General features: G+C 41.4%; 2 protein-coding genes across 5 annotated transcripts in view; both read left to right on the forward strand.

Moving 5' to 3' along the window:
* The window catches only part of LOC147310950 (interleukin-1 receptor-like 2), a 32034-nt gene that overhangs the window by 11558 nt on the left and 5615 nt on the right, over positions 1 to 14861 (forward strand). For 3 of the 4 annotated variants that reach the window (XM_086265473.1, XM_086265474.1, XM_086265472.1), the window contains exons 2-9: positions 9164 to 9241; positions 9663 to 9915; positions 10433 to 10625; positions 11032 to 11200; positions 12865 to 12927; positions 13106 to 13238; positions 13386 to 13540; positions 14687 to 14827. In XM_086265473.1, the coding sequence (XP_086121599.1) occupies positions 9166 to 9241; positions 9663 to 9915; positions 10433 to 10625; positions 11032 to 11200; positions 12865 to 12927; positions 13106 to 13238; positions 13386 to 13540; positions 14687 to 14827 (1183 nt within the window). In that variant the 5' untranslated portion in view covers positions 9164 to 9165. Of the gene's footprint in view, positions 1 to 8766; positions 9084 to 9163; positions 9242 to 9662; positions 9916 to 10432; positions 10626 to 11031; positions 11201 to 12864; positions 12928 to 13105; positions 13239 to 13385; positions 13541 to 14686; positions 14828 to 14861 lie in introns of those variants that run through there. The other variant, XM_086265471.1, reaches the window with a different exon arrangement.
* Positions 5254 to 6287, forward strand: LOC147310951 (uncharacterized). The gene has a single exon (XM_086267392.1). It carries the CDS (start codon positions 5416 to 5418, stop codon positions 6271 to 6273), a length of 858 nt encoding a protein of 285 aa, XP_086123518.1. The 5' UTR covers positions 5254 to 5415; the 3' UTR covers positions 6274 to 6287.

Consider the following 14861-nt stretch of genomic DNA (forward strand, 5'->3'; position numbering starts at 1 on the left):
GAGCTTCTGCTCAAAACAAACAACAACCACTTGAAAAGTGCACGTGTAATCGAGATCCTGTGTGGTTTGCATGCAGTGTAAAAAAACACAAGCCAACAATAAAAGCACTAATATTAGCCAAGTCTCGATACCAACCAATATTGCCTTTGACGGTTGGCCTGTGAACCCAGGATAACACTTATTGAAGGCACTGGCTTGTTTTTATCTGTGGTGTCACACTGCATACTGGTTACATTTTTCCCAGAAAGATGTGAACCATTTTGATGAAACAAAACTAAACAAACACCACTCAGTGTTAAGACACGTTCACAGCGTTCACTGGAGCCCTCTTTAACCACAAGCAATCTCCCATTCATTATAGTTTTCCCATCAGCAGTAGCTCTTCCTGTATCGTGATACACAGGTGAGAATTTTGAGGTTTCGATCATTTCCTTTCCTTCTTCTCACAGCAGCTGCACACATTTCGTTGCTACTGTGTTCTTCTAAAAGCCTTTGCTTGCCTTGGTGCAGATTGTCAAAACTTACCATACCGATTTGTGATATTATGTACCAATTTATTTCTTTTTACTTAAAATTGCAAACAACTCAAGATGTGCTGATAGATTCATTATCGGACCATCGCGAAACATCGGGTAGACAATGCAATGAAATCATGGTCATATACACTAAAAACAGTTTCTGCCCCAAAGCTGTTAAAGCATTATAAACGTTTTTAAATTACTACTGATGGGAGGGGGGGACAATATCATGAAAGCCGGGACTGGCACACACATTTGTTTAATATCTGTCATTTTTTTAAATTTATATTTCCTTTTATTTTTTTCTATATTTTATCACCTTTTCAACACAGAAAAGCACTGCACTTGTTTTGTGTGAAGTTTCCACACTATCTGCAGCTACAGACTCTGCGGGTGTGAAGTCACACAATGTTAGAAAAAAAATCTGTCATTAAATCTCATCTGAACGTGACCTCATACAGAGTATTACAGCTGCTGTTTCAACCAGTTCAAGCATGTATGCTAAACTACTATTCATACAGAGTTTCAGAAGATGGGTGGATGAAGTCGGTGGGGGTGAGGGGAATTTATGAAACAATTGAGATTTTATTTTAACTGCTTGTGTGCTGTTAATGACAGGTTTCTGTACCATATTTAGGAAAGCAATGTTTTGTTTTGTTTTTTCCTCTGGCGCTTTCCAACCACATCCATGCAAATAATTCAATAGGAAGTTAAAACCAGCAGTAACAGTCATTTTGGATCAAACATGAATGGATCTGTTAAGATGTTAATCACTCAGTAAATCAGCATGTTTGATTCAGATCCATGTAGAAAATGTACCGAGTAAGTCACTCCTTACTCAGTACACTCATGTCTGCCTTCTGCTTTAGTCGTGTACTTTAATTGTAACTGAACCTGATGACTGGACTCATGACTGGACTGATTGTGTAATACCAGTACTAGTTCAGTGAAAGGCTGGTAATATGTAATTCTAAGTTAAATGCCATTTTCTCTGGTCTTCTATTGGTTTTAATAATTGCCCAGACATATGCGTAAACCACACTGAACTGATGAGAAAACCATGCACATTTATGCAAACTCATGAACTGATGTCAGCCAGAAGAAACAAGGTGCTCAGGTGTGAAAAAACCCAGATGTTGCTTCTAACGGCACTTAAAGCTGGTACTGAATTCCTGGGAAGATTTTAAATTTTATTGCTTCTTTATTAGAAAATGTCATATGCTGGGCTTCAACTCAGATTCTCTGGAACTTTCAGTCACAGGAGCTGATTCAGGGAACTAAAAGGTCCCTTCAATCCACTGTTTTTACACATGGGAACTAAGTTACGGTTACTTTCACACAAAAGCTGGTGAAGCAAGACCATCCCTCTGGCTTGTTGGGAGGTGTGGGCGTGTTTATTTCTGCTTGAAAAAGTAACTGCTGGGACCGTAACATTTTACTTCTCTGATTCACTGCCGTGGTTGTAACAAGCACTGCACCTTCTTTACATTCGCCCTCGCTCTCACTCGACCACACCCTGCCCTTCTGTCTGTGTCCCTGTCGCCTCCAGAATGTTTTCATAGAGGTGGTCATACAGGGGTGACACACCATAAAACCAGAATTTCCAGTTTTAATATGCTGTCGGCAAATATAGTTTACTTGAAAAAGTATGACAAAGAGCAAAATGAATGTTCTGCCTGGTTAATTGTCGATATCAGCTGATATCACTAAGAATAGGTACATATCAAAACCAAATAAGATTTTAAAATCCATAATAATCTGTTTTGATTGATTGATTGATTGATTGATTGATTGATTGATTGATTGATTGATTGATTGATTGATTGATTGATTGATTGATTGATTGATTGATTGATTGATTGGAAGTCTCAACCATTGTTTTAATGATTCTCAGCAGAGCCGAGCAGAAGCATCGGCTCTCCCAGAATGGAGTTATCCTTTAACCCTGGAGAAACCATGGGGTCAAATTTGACCCCATGGTTTCCCTAGTAAGCCAATGGGGTCGGCTCTGGCCCCATTGGTTCTCCAGGGTTAAGAGCAAACTTGGTCAGGAAAGACAAATAAATATTACAATCATATAAGAATTAGAATCATAAATATTAGATCAGGCAAGAGTGTGAACTGTTGCCTGTCTCTATGTTATGTTATGCCCTGAGATGCACCAGTGATCTGTCCAGGGATTTGCACCAGCTTGTCTGCAACCTTATTACATTATTACCAACATAGGGCAGTCTTGCCCGGAGGCACTAAGGCGGGGCAGCAAATTTTGGGGGTTGCCCAGCGACCCCCTTGGTGGCACCCCTGCCCTGTACAGGCCCACATTTTGCACCTTTTGAAGACAAACTCTGGTTTATCTGCTTGTAAACACAGTCCCTGCTTACATGTTGTTTAAAACTAGATCAAATGTTCAGTGCCAAACACAACGGGCTAAACAGCCGCAATCTGTCGAGGTTACCAGGTTACCTCACTATGTGTAAACAACCACATTAAAACTACGGACGCATGCAGTTAAATCAAATCGGTCTCAGCGCGCACTTTTTTACTACAAGCCACATTCACATTCATATTCGTACAACACTTTAACAGTCATAATCACACTCGCACTCATCACGGTGGATGCGATAGGAGCAATTGTGGGTTTCAGTAAACCAATGACCATATTAAAGTGGGATTTGTTATTTGTTATTTTATTTAGTTCAAATTGTGGTGCTTTTATTTTGAAGGTCAAGCTTGCCTGCGTAAACAATCATTACGCTGCATGTGTGTGTAAGTGGGCGTAGGCTACCGATGTGCCAAAAAGTGATCGTCTGCCAAAAACTGATTTCTGGCATTTGCCAAAAAGTAATTACAAGTATTTAAACTGCCATGAATAAACTTTTGGCCTTTAAACAGCGAAGCATATCAAATGTATCCCTCAATAATATAAAATAAGTCATCTTGAGCCACAAAACAACATTGGTATCACAAGCTAGAAGCCGCAGTCAGTTTTTGACAAAGTGACTAAGAGGATAGCAGAAATTGCAACTATATAACAATAGTTCCATAAAGATATTTTTAGTGGCCAAAAGGGGACTGGATTGGTTTTAATGTTGGTACAATAACGCAGAGTCATAAAGATACTTAAAAAACAGGTCATTTAAAAATTTTATATATAACCCCGTAAACCCTGTTCACTAAAATCTACTTACCAATATAAGTAAAGACATTACACATCAAAACAAACAAACAAAAAAACACACACACGGCAACACTGGAAATCAGTTTTTGGCAAACGATCACTTTTGTGCTCGTTAAAAAGTTTGGGCAACCAAACTGTTCTAGAAGTGGATAATTGTAAAGAAACCTCGGAAGAATGGCGACTATCTTTGTTTATCTTAGTAAACTTTATTTTATGTGTTTTTGGCGAACTAATGGAGGCTTGGGTTGTGCATTTACTTAGTCCCACTTGACACTTTACTGTCTGGGGGTATGATTTGCATAGCAACAAATCTGATGTCGTCCGACACTCATACAAATTCACCAGTTTTAATTCAGTTCCTCCTGAGGGGTTAATTATGGAACGCCAGGACTGCCATAATGAATTAATTAAATACACCATTAAATAATTAATTAAATGTGGCAATAATTAATTAAAATTGGAATTAATTAATTAAATAAATAGTTATGACACATGTAATTAATTAATTATTGACACATTTAATTAATTATTTATGTATTTCACATTTTAATTAATTATTGACACATTTAAGTAATTAATTATTGACACATTTAATTAATTATTTATGTATTTCACATTTTAATTAATTATTGACACATTTCATTAATTATTGACACATTTAATTAATTATTGACACATTTCATTAATTATTGACACATTTAATTAATTATTTAATGATATATTTATTTATTTCATTTTGGCAGTCCTGACGCCTGGCTCTCGTCATGAAATAATTTTATCTGTCAGCCTCACCCATCAAACTCAGGGGGCGGGGTTAACGCTGCCCATGCAGCTTCTCTAACATTTGATTGGTTGCCGTGCAAAGTAAGTCAAAACAGGTCGATCCTAGAAAATCGATTGCTTGTGTAGACTTGGGGCAGCCAGTTATCCCAGAATGCAGATCAAATCACAGGCAGCAATGGTGGTGGTGTAGTTTTAAAATACCCCGTTTTTCTGTCACCAGCTACACTTTTAACAGTGTTTTAGCCGCGAATGTCGCGACGTATGTCTGGTCAGGTTGTCAACATATAACATGTTTGCAAAAGTGCTCAGATGTTTTCAGAGATTTCACTAGCTCTGCTAACAGTTAGCATGCAGAGTGCACCCAGGGGGTTACGTTAACCGGTTTGTTTACATATTCCACTCTCCGTGTTCCACATGTTGCATTCGCAGATTCTCATTTTCACCGAACGATCGTCTCTTTCCGCCTGGTCTTGTGTCTCTGTGCTTCTGTAACATAAAGAACGAGCTGACATTTTTCTCACGAAACCAGCGATCAGCTCAACAGACCCTCAGTTTACCTGCATGCATCCTCCTCCTCATCTGTCAGCTGTTTAACACCTGCTGCTAATTCAAGAAACACGCCTAGTTACCTGGTGATAGTCACAGTTTAACTGGGCAGCCGGTGCTCGATATAACGCAATGTCAGCGCATTATTCTGCACAAGATAAGTAAATATAGTGTTTTCCCCGAGCGCAGAGCTGCTGGAGCTCGTTTCCTTACAGAGCACTTGTGGTGGGGCGTGGTCTGCGGGGCCGTGCGGACGCACCTGCACGGCATCCGCAATCACGCCCGCCGTGTTAAAACACGGGGACTCAGGGGTTGGTGGTGGTGTGGTGTGACGTGAATCAAATAAAGTTGGCTCTGAACGTCGCTCCGTGGTCCCGCCGTGCCTTATTCATGCCACATTGGTGCCGAAACCCAGGAGGCGGCATGGCGGGTACCTACCAGAGCCAGGAAAGGAAAGAGCTGGCCGAGAGGGTGGCCGCTATTTCGGCCACCCAGCGGAAGCAGGCGGCGGAGGTGCGTCGCCAACAGGAAGAGCTGCGGAAGGAGAGCGAACGCCACCTGGGGAAGATGGCAGAGCTGGCAGCGCTGCTCTGGGCCTGGGCGCCACCCCCACAAGTGTGTCCCGAGGACAGTGAAGCGGTGGAGGAGCCGTGTGGGTCACCTCGGCAGCCGGAGGTGGTGGACGAGCCACGCGGGGGTCCGAGCCTGCCGGAGGAGGAGGAGCAGCCGGGTGAAGGGCTGCTCCTGCCGGGAGCGGTGGAGGAGCCGCTCCAATCGAAGGCCGAGGACGAGGCGGGCGAGGGTCTACACCTGCCGGAGGCAGAGGAGTCGCTCCACCCAGAGGTGGGCGAGGGGCTGTGCCTGCTGGGGGCGGAGGCGCAGTGCGGGGAGCCGCTCCAAACGGGAGTGGCGGAGGCGGTGGCGGAGCAGCTGTGCGGGGAGACGGAGGTCCCTGCTCCAGGGCAGCCTGTGCAGCCGGAGTTGGAGGCAGAGGAGCGGGACAGCCCCGCTAGGCCGGGGATCGGCGGGCTGGCTAGTCCAGCCTCGCTGCCACCAGTCGATTCTGCGCGCCTGACGTCTGCCCAGCCGCCTGTGTGCAGGAGCGCACGGCCATGCCTGTGGGGCCGTGTCCGCTTGCTACGCGGCCGACCTCCGGACCAGCTTCGCCGTTGCCGCTGGATGCGCGGGCGGCCACCAGAACGGACGCGTCCCCGTCGCTTGGTCAGGGGCTGGGGCGCCGATGTGTAGGGGCCGAGTCTCGCCCCAGTTCGCGGGGGGGGGGGGGGGGGGAGTAGGTTCGGCCAGAATGCTCCCCGGCCTCAATCGGGCGATGGGGGTATGTGGTGGGGCGTGGTCTGCGGGGCCGTGCGGACGCACCTGCACGGCATCCGCAATCACGCCCGCCGTGTTAAAACACGGACTCAGGGGTTGGTGGTGGTGTGGTGTGACGTGAATCAAATAAAGTTGGCTCTGAACGTCGCTCCGTGGTCCCGCCGTGCCTTATTCATGCCACAGCACTTTATAGGCGAACAGCTTTATCAGCGGCTGATGTCCAATCACCGGCACACAGCTTTCAAACCTCAGCTGAGTTTTAGCTCTCAGTGGTTAAACGCTGGACTTCATTCACTCAGGTTCTGTCTGTCGGGTCACGTTTACTTCGCTGTTTTATTTACAACTGAGCAAATCGGTTTGGCTGAGGTTAAAGTTACGTTTCATAACTGCATAGTTTCACAGACGTTTAATGGTTCACTGGCACATGTGTTAGACTGAACTATAATCTAAATATCATCTGTTTTTTAATAGTTATTCAACTGTATTCTAAGCACCAGCTGTCTGTTAGAATGTGTTTTTTTTTTTTTTTTTTTTTTTTTTTTTTTTTTTTTCTCTCTCTGTTGGCAGAGGTATAAAAATGCGCAGGAAAATCTGACGTGCATGGCAAACTTCACCGACGATATTTAGGGAGGAATAAACACACATCAAACATAAATGAACCATTTGCCTGTCTCCATAATTGAGAGAATTTTCTCTTCTTATGTCAACACTCTCTCTTTTTTTTTTTTCTTTTTTTTTTCTTTTTCGGTCATGTTATGTTTACCTGTCAAAGGCTTGTTACAAACTATGAAACGCATTGTGCAGACTTCTGGATGTTAGAAGAAAACTAATACTGCTCATGAATGAGACTAAAGGCAGGAAGGTGTCCTTTAAAACTAAACATGTTAATAGGACCTCCCTGTTTATATCATAGTTTATGATATAGCACGTGTATTTCAGTAATAGCCTGCTGAGGCCACTATACGTGCTGGCCTCATATCAAATGTGAAGGCAGACTGAGTCTATGTTTGACGTTTGTTTATATCTAATCTTCCTTTTCAAACATTTAAACAGCAGCGAGTCTGCAGCTGAGGGAATACAAATTCAAATTGTCGGAACAGGTTTGCTCGTTTCTTGGATTCATTTGGTGATTTATTAAATGTATAATTGTTATTCTAATCTGCTGCTGAGTCTCTTACACTTTTCTTTATGCTGTATATTTTCACGTATCTGGAATAGTTGGCAGTTAGATAGTCAGCTGGGAAACTTTGTGTTAACTCATGGAGCTGAGGATATCGTGGATATGCTGACCTCGCTGCGTGGTGTACAGAGCGAGGTCAGCATGATTAATATTCACAATAAAAATATTAGCCGAACATCATGAAGTCTGTATGTGTTTCATAGTGTCGAACAACCTTTGTACAGTTAAAGCCAGCAGTTACTACATGACGGAAACACCAACGTTATCTCTTTTATGTGTTTATACACAGGTCACGCTGATTACTGAACAAAAACCCAAAGATCAGATGTTAAACAGATTTATTTGCTCTCTCTCCTCCTTAAACATGTTTTTAATGTTAGTTATAATTCAGAATTGGCGACTGAAACACGTAGGACACATAAGAACATCAGGAAATAAAACATCGATAAATATAACCTCAGTAAAAGAAGTCAGCGGGGGTTACTACAGCTGTGTACCGGGGCCTGCGCTTTGTCGGTGGGATTGCTTGCGAGGCGAGCGGGTCTATCCCACGCTTTGCCGTGAGACTGGGCAGACATCTCCGAAATCATCGAAACACTTTTGCAAAGAGGCTGTATCTTGACAAACCGACCAGACACATGAAGATTAAACCACTACATTCTCGGCTAAAAAAATATTAAAACGGTATTTGGTGACACACAAACAGGGTTTTTCAAAGTTCAGTTCTGTTAGTTTCAACATGCCGGTTGTTGTGTGCTAGAAACAATGGCCACCAGGCCAAAGCAATGGTTTTGACTCGATCAGCGTTAACCCCGCCCCCTGAGTTTGATGGGTGAGGCTGACAGATAAAATTATTTCATGACGAGAGCCAGGCGTCAGGACTGCCAAAATGAAATAAATAAATATATCATTAAATAATTAATTAAATGTGTCAATAATTAATGAAATGTGTCAATAATTAATTAAAATGTGAAATACATAAATAATTAATTAAATGTGTCAATAATTAATTACTTAAATGTGTCAATAATTAATTAAAATGTGAAATACATAAATAATTAATTAAATGTGTCAATAATTAATTAATTACATGTGTCATAACTATTTATTTAATTAATTAATTCCAATTTTAATTAATTATTGCCACATTTAATTAATTATTTAATGGTGTATTTAATTAATTCATTATGGCAGTCCTGGCGTTCCATAGTTAATACATTCCATGCAAAAATGTAGAGGCTGGCCAAGGGAGCAACACTTAACACTGGACTGTTATCAGGAATTCTGGGTCTGCTTCCAGTCATAAAGCATTACGCAGCATTTTGGCTTACACACGCAGCTCCTCAAATACCAGAGCGCTAGTCATTCACGATCAAGAGAAGGAGCTAGATGGCGTGAGAAAGGAGAAGTGAGCAGGAGAGAGAAAATATCAGGCAGTGTACAGTTAGCTCTTTCAGTTTCTCTGGTTTTTGCTGGATTTTAAAGGCTCTTGGGCTTTTCACATTCTCTGGATGTAATTTAAAGACGCAGGAAGACCTGGCACTAGGTCAGCTGATTTCCATTTCAGGTTTTTGCTGTGACTCTTAGCATGTTCACTTCTAAATGTTCTGTATCTTTGTTTTTCAGCCATGGGTTCAAGTTCAACACTGGCAAGCCTTGTGTTTTTCCTTGGTTTGTGTGGAATCTGTAGCGGATTTGAACAGGGTGAGCTGAGTAACACTGCTTCACACACACACACACACACACACACACACACACACACACACACACACACACACACACACACACGAACACATTAACAAATTTTTAAATGTTTCTGTAAATTTATCATATGTCATGTTTTTGCCAAGCTGCAGTTTGAGCCACTAGCATGATCTGAAGTATTTTATTGCCCTCTTGTGGCCAGGGATAGAATTACAACAACACTGATTTTTAACTCTGCTTGGGAAAGTTCAAGTAAAAACACATGGAGCAGGAAATATGTCACATCTCAGTTCAGTTCAGTTCAATTCAATTAATTTCAAACAAATAACAACATTATATTTGACTTTGAAATGTTTGATTTCTCAGCAATAAAAGGTTAAATAACTATTTTCTCTATTCCACACTTACATGTATGTTGCAGAGAACTGTACTGACTACAAACTCCAGTTTGAGAGGGTTTTCTCTGTTCCTGGAGATGTGGCTATGCTGAGAAGCACACTGGTGTCCTCAGACGTCTTTGATTTCAAAACTGTCCCGTACAACATCACGTGGTACAACTCGGTGTCAGGCCAAGAAATCAGCAGTCAGACTGGTCACATCCTGGTGCACGAGGAGACTCTGTGGATTCTCAATGTAACCATGAATGACAGTGGGGATTATGTGACCATACTGAGGTAGGAAGCACTAGTAGAAGTAGAAATATTAGAAATGAGTAGAACACAGTATTAATTTACACCTTACACAACTCATCGAACTGCCTCCATGATCTATCAGTAATCACAGTGAACACAGAGTGGTTTATGGCTTTTACTGTATTGGAAATTATAATAGGAGAATGACGAAACCGCCCACATCTCAGTACTTTCAAACACTTTTATTCCGATTGCCGTTCACACACGGGCTGCAGCTTTGCAGCTTGCAGCCACACACTCCAACAACAACAACCGGATTCCGCTCAGGTGCGTCCGCCTCCCGTGCAGCGGCACTGCTGCAATATTATCTATCCCCAACACAGAATTTGATTTAGATTTTCAAAATCTAAGATCAAGATCCCTTACAATTCCAACAAATTTAATATTAATATTGTTTGATTTTTGACTGTGAAGAAGGTCAAACAATGACCGTCACTGCCAGGGCGAGTGTGCCCAATTATCTATTCATTTATAATATTTCTGCTTAATTTCCCAACAGGACTCCTTCCCACTGCTACAGGCAGGCCAGCCGACTGGTGGTGGATGAAAGACCTACAGGAGAATGTGGAAGGCCGAGGAAAGCTTATCAGCAACTTACAAAAGGAGTCACTGACAATCTGAGCTGCCCTCTGAAGAACGAAATGAATAAGCTGAACAGCTACAACATCTCTTCCTCCATCAAGTGGTACAGAGTGAGTTCTCCAGAATTGTTGTTGAGTGCTGCATGAAACCTAATGGTTTTAATGGAGAGACTGCACAGTAGCTGCAGCCTCAACTATTTACTACCACTATTCCAACTTCTATCAATACCAGGAATGTATTGAAACTCTGGGGAGATACGAGTGTTTAAAAATTGCAATTTGACTGACAGCAGATCCCAGTCTCGGTGTGTTTGTGTGCGTGCCCTTTAATTTTGTGGAAGGGAAACAAACAGTTTAATAATATTAAAAATCATGGAACTCTTTAAATGTCTATCTGAACAGATTAGGAGCATCAAAACTATCCCAGTGGCTGTAAACTGTTCTCCAATTTAAATAGTTAACATTTTTCTTCATGCATTGTTAATTTGAAAAAAGACTTATGCGTTTCTCCCTCTAGGGTTGTGACCCCATAGAGGACGGAACAGGCAGCTATGAGTACTGGGGTACCAGACTGAAAATTACCAGTGTGGACCTTCAACACAAAGGCACTTATACCTGTACTCTGACATTCACCCTGGGTGGCATCAAAGGATCTGTGTCAGAGACTATTAGCGCAGAGGTCAAAGGTGAGATTGTAGATTAAGAGAAACACTGAAATGAAGTGAGGGGGCTATGAAGTGGATGAAGTGTGGAAGGGCAGTTGGTCCAGATGACATACTTTTGTATGCTAGGAGAGGAACTTTGGCTCTGAATGACGTAGTCAGGAATGGTGAAGAAGTATGTGAGGGAGGCCATGTATGAGGACAACGAGACAGTGGTGCGGGGCGCATTCGAAGTGATAGAAGGTGTTTAAGGTGGGGGTGGGACCAGGGATTGACCATGCTGTTTGCGATAGTGATGGACAGGCTGAAGATGAGGTCAGACAGGATTATGATGATGTGAATTATGATGTTTGCAGACCTGTAGTGAGAGCAGGGAGCAGGTGGAAGACAACCTAGAGCAATGGAAGTATTGACTGGAGGGAAGATAATGATAATGGCGGTTTGGAGATGGTGGCAATGATAAAGAGACAGGAGGCCGAGCTGGGGGATTTGAAGATCTATATAGGTTTATACTGGGTGTGACAAAAATGATTAAGATTAGCATTGAACATATCAGAGAGGCTGCTAATGTTAACAGTTTGGAGATAAATGTAAAGAGGAAAGGCTGGGATGGTTTGGACGCATGCAGAGGAGGGAAAGGGGCTATGTTAGACATATAATGCTGAGGATGAGCATCCAGGCAGGAGGAAAAGAGGTAGAACACAGAGAAGATTCATGGATGTAGTGAAGGAGGGCATGTGGAGGGTGGGTGTGACAGAAAGGGGCAATAGGGATAGGGCGAGATAGAGGCAGATGATCTGCTGTGGCGCCCCATGAATGGAGCAGCTGAAAAAAGAGGAAGAAGACAACAGAGTGATTTTTTTTGTCCATATGTAAAGATGAATTATAAAATAACAGTGATGATACAATAAGTAACTGTATAGATGTGCACAATGCTCTTCAGTCATAAAGCTGGTATTTCCGAGCACTCAACTTGGTTTTCATTTACTTGGGTTTGACTGTGTCATAATTATCCCCCGCTAAGCCTCATGTAGCTTATAGGTTAGCACCTAGATACCTCAAATTATGATTCACAGATTCACTTAGTGAAAATTGTTATGTTATATCTTGAACAAGCATGTGGCACAAGACGGGGAAATACAAAACAAAAACTGTGTTTGCCTTGGGCTACACAAGATAAAGACCTCGTCAGGAGCCCCCACACAGCTGAGAAGGGCAGCTGTGTCTTTGTTCTGTTATTCAAGCAAGGTTTATGTTTGACTGCTAACTGACCGTGATATCCACTTCAGTTAGTCAGGCATATACAGTAACGCCCTCAAACACAAACAAAACAGAACAGAACAGCTCCCAAACACTTGCAAGCGAGCTGAGGTATCGTGACTTCTATACTGAGCGCAGTTGAAAGGACAGAATCACGGTTGCCCAACACATCCCAGCCCAAAGGCCTCAAAGACTATCTTGACACTACTGTACGTTGACAAAAATCCGGTGAAAAAAGCATAATCGCTTCATTTTAACAATAAAAATAATAACAGAAAAAGAAACATCAGTTGTGTTAGTAATAATGGTTTCTTAGGTTTGCTTACTGTAAAACTGTGAAAGAGAAATATGATTCAATTTCCATTATATCTTTGTGATTATTCAACCTCTACTGTAAGCTACACAGTATTTGATGTTCTCTGTTTCAGGGGATTACTCTTTGGTTCCACAAGTGCATGAACCCTCCAATGATGTAATCAAAGCACAGAGCGGTAAGTCCTCTAAGATCTTCTGAGAAATGTGGTGTTCTGTTGATTTCATATTTATGTATCTCAGGCTTCATTTAGGCCAACATATTGGGTTGAAAGTCACAGACTTCTGCAGGGAGAGTAAATGCTAAATATACAGTTTCATGTTTATACTGAGTCACTGTTTTGCGCATGTTTTCAGGGTACAACTTCAGTAAAAGGTGCCTGGTGTTTGTGCCGGGTGTTGGGAAGCCTATCGTTGATATTTATTGGTTGGACAAAGATGGATTCTTTGAGACTAACACCTCTCACCGTGTACACATGTTAGAACAGCGGTCAGTACCTTTTTTACTCTAAATCTATTTAATTGATCTGCTTTATCAGTGAACCAATGTTCAGAGTTGATGTCTTTTGAGACTCCTGCCTTAACAGGCATTTTGTCACATCACCTTTTAACTGTTTCATCTGATTGTCCTCGACAGTTTGCTGCCCCAAAATGGCTCCAGTAAAGGTGCGTGGTTAGAGACCTGGCTGATATTTTCTGAGCTAAGGGAGGAGGACTTCTACGTCAACTACACCTGCCGTGCGTACAGTGACAGGGGCTTTCCTGAAAGATATTTCAGTCTGCAACCAGAAGGTAAAAACAGAGTCTCCCCTAAACATGATATTTTAGTTTGTCTCTAACCTTGAGCAATCAAAGCTTTACATTTGAGAATACCACTCACAATTACTTAATCAAGTAATCTTTTCATTTAAGTGATTATCTTATACATGAATAAGAATTAGTTAATTACAATACAGAAAATGTTGCCTTCAATGTAAATGTTTTGCCTCTTGATAGGTGTTAAACCACCAGCTAAACCAAACACATTAGCAAACTTTCTACTTAATGAACACAGTTCATAATAGCAATGCAGTCAAATTGCTGTTAGGGTCCCACAGCTGAATAAATAGCTGAATGAACTGTTCATATACAGTAATTGTTATGACTTGGACCTGTTAATAACTTAGTATGAAACCTGCACCGCTTTAGTCAAACGCACAGCAAAATGAAAATCTGAAAATCTTTTGAGGTCAATCAAATAACAAGCTTTGATAAGTATTTTCACAATTTTACATATTTTAATAAGTCATCATGGTAATGTACCTCACTAAGAAATCACCTGTATAACAGTAAAAACCCAGGATTTGGCGAGGCCTCAAAGAGCAAACGAGGCTCATGTAAGAAACATTTAGTATCATGATAACAGAGCCATGTTCAAGGTAAATAAAGTCTTACTATGACTTTATTTACACTCTGTTGTCTTCTTTAGCTATGCTAAATGCTATGGCATTTAGCATAGCATCAAATATTCAGACAAACAAACAAAATAACAAAGGAGTCTATATCTAAAGTATTATTTCTAGAAGATTAGAAATTGTTACAAACATGCATGAATTGTAGTTCTCGGAGGCATTATTAGAACTATGACCAGCAGAGGGAGCTGTTCAGCCTGCTCAATCTACTCAATATACATAATTAAACCAGAGGCAAAATTTCATGCTTTCAAAGATGCTGGTGAAAATATGAACATTACAAGAGGAAGTAGCTGAAAAACAGTTACATTTTTACACTGCTATGTTATGCTGTTTTTATACCAGTTAAATCTCATATAAATGTTAATTTGACTGAAAAGTAATTTTTTAGACATTTGAAGCCATAATGAATTTGGAGCCAGTGCATCAGCAGCAAATATATAATCTAAAATTTTATGTCTGGTATGTTTGCTGTTCATCTCCACAGATCCAAGTGGCATAGCTATCGGATCTGTGCTTGGTGGTATGATGGTTCTGTTTATCATCACCGTCACCCTATACTACCTTTTTAAGATTGAAATAGTGCTGTGGTTCAGGAGAGCATTTCCAGTCTTTTACAAAAATAAAGGTAAGTTCTCAGCAGCTTTGTAGTTATTAATGTG

This window comes from Aulonocara sp. 'chitande type north' Nkhata Bay, linkage group LG16 (genome assembly GCF_057382095.1).
Source record: "Aulonocara sp. 'chitande type north' Nkhata Bay isolate Kocher_YH1m ecotype deep benthic linkage group LG16, A_spYH_male_GT1.1, whole genome shotgun sequence".
NCBI classification, from domain to species: Eukaryota; Metazoa; Chordata; class Actinopteri; order Cichliformes; family Cichlidae; genus Aulonocara; species Aulonocara sp. 'chitande type north' Nkhata Bay.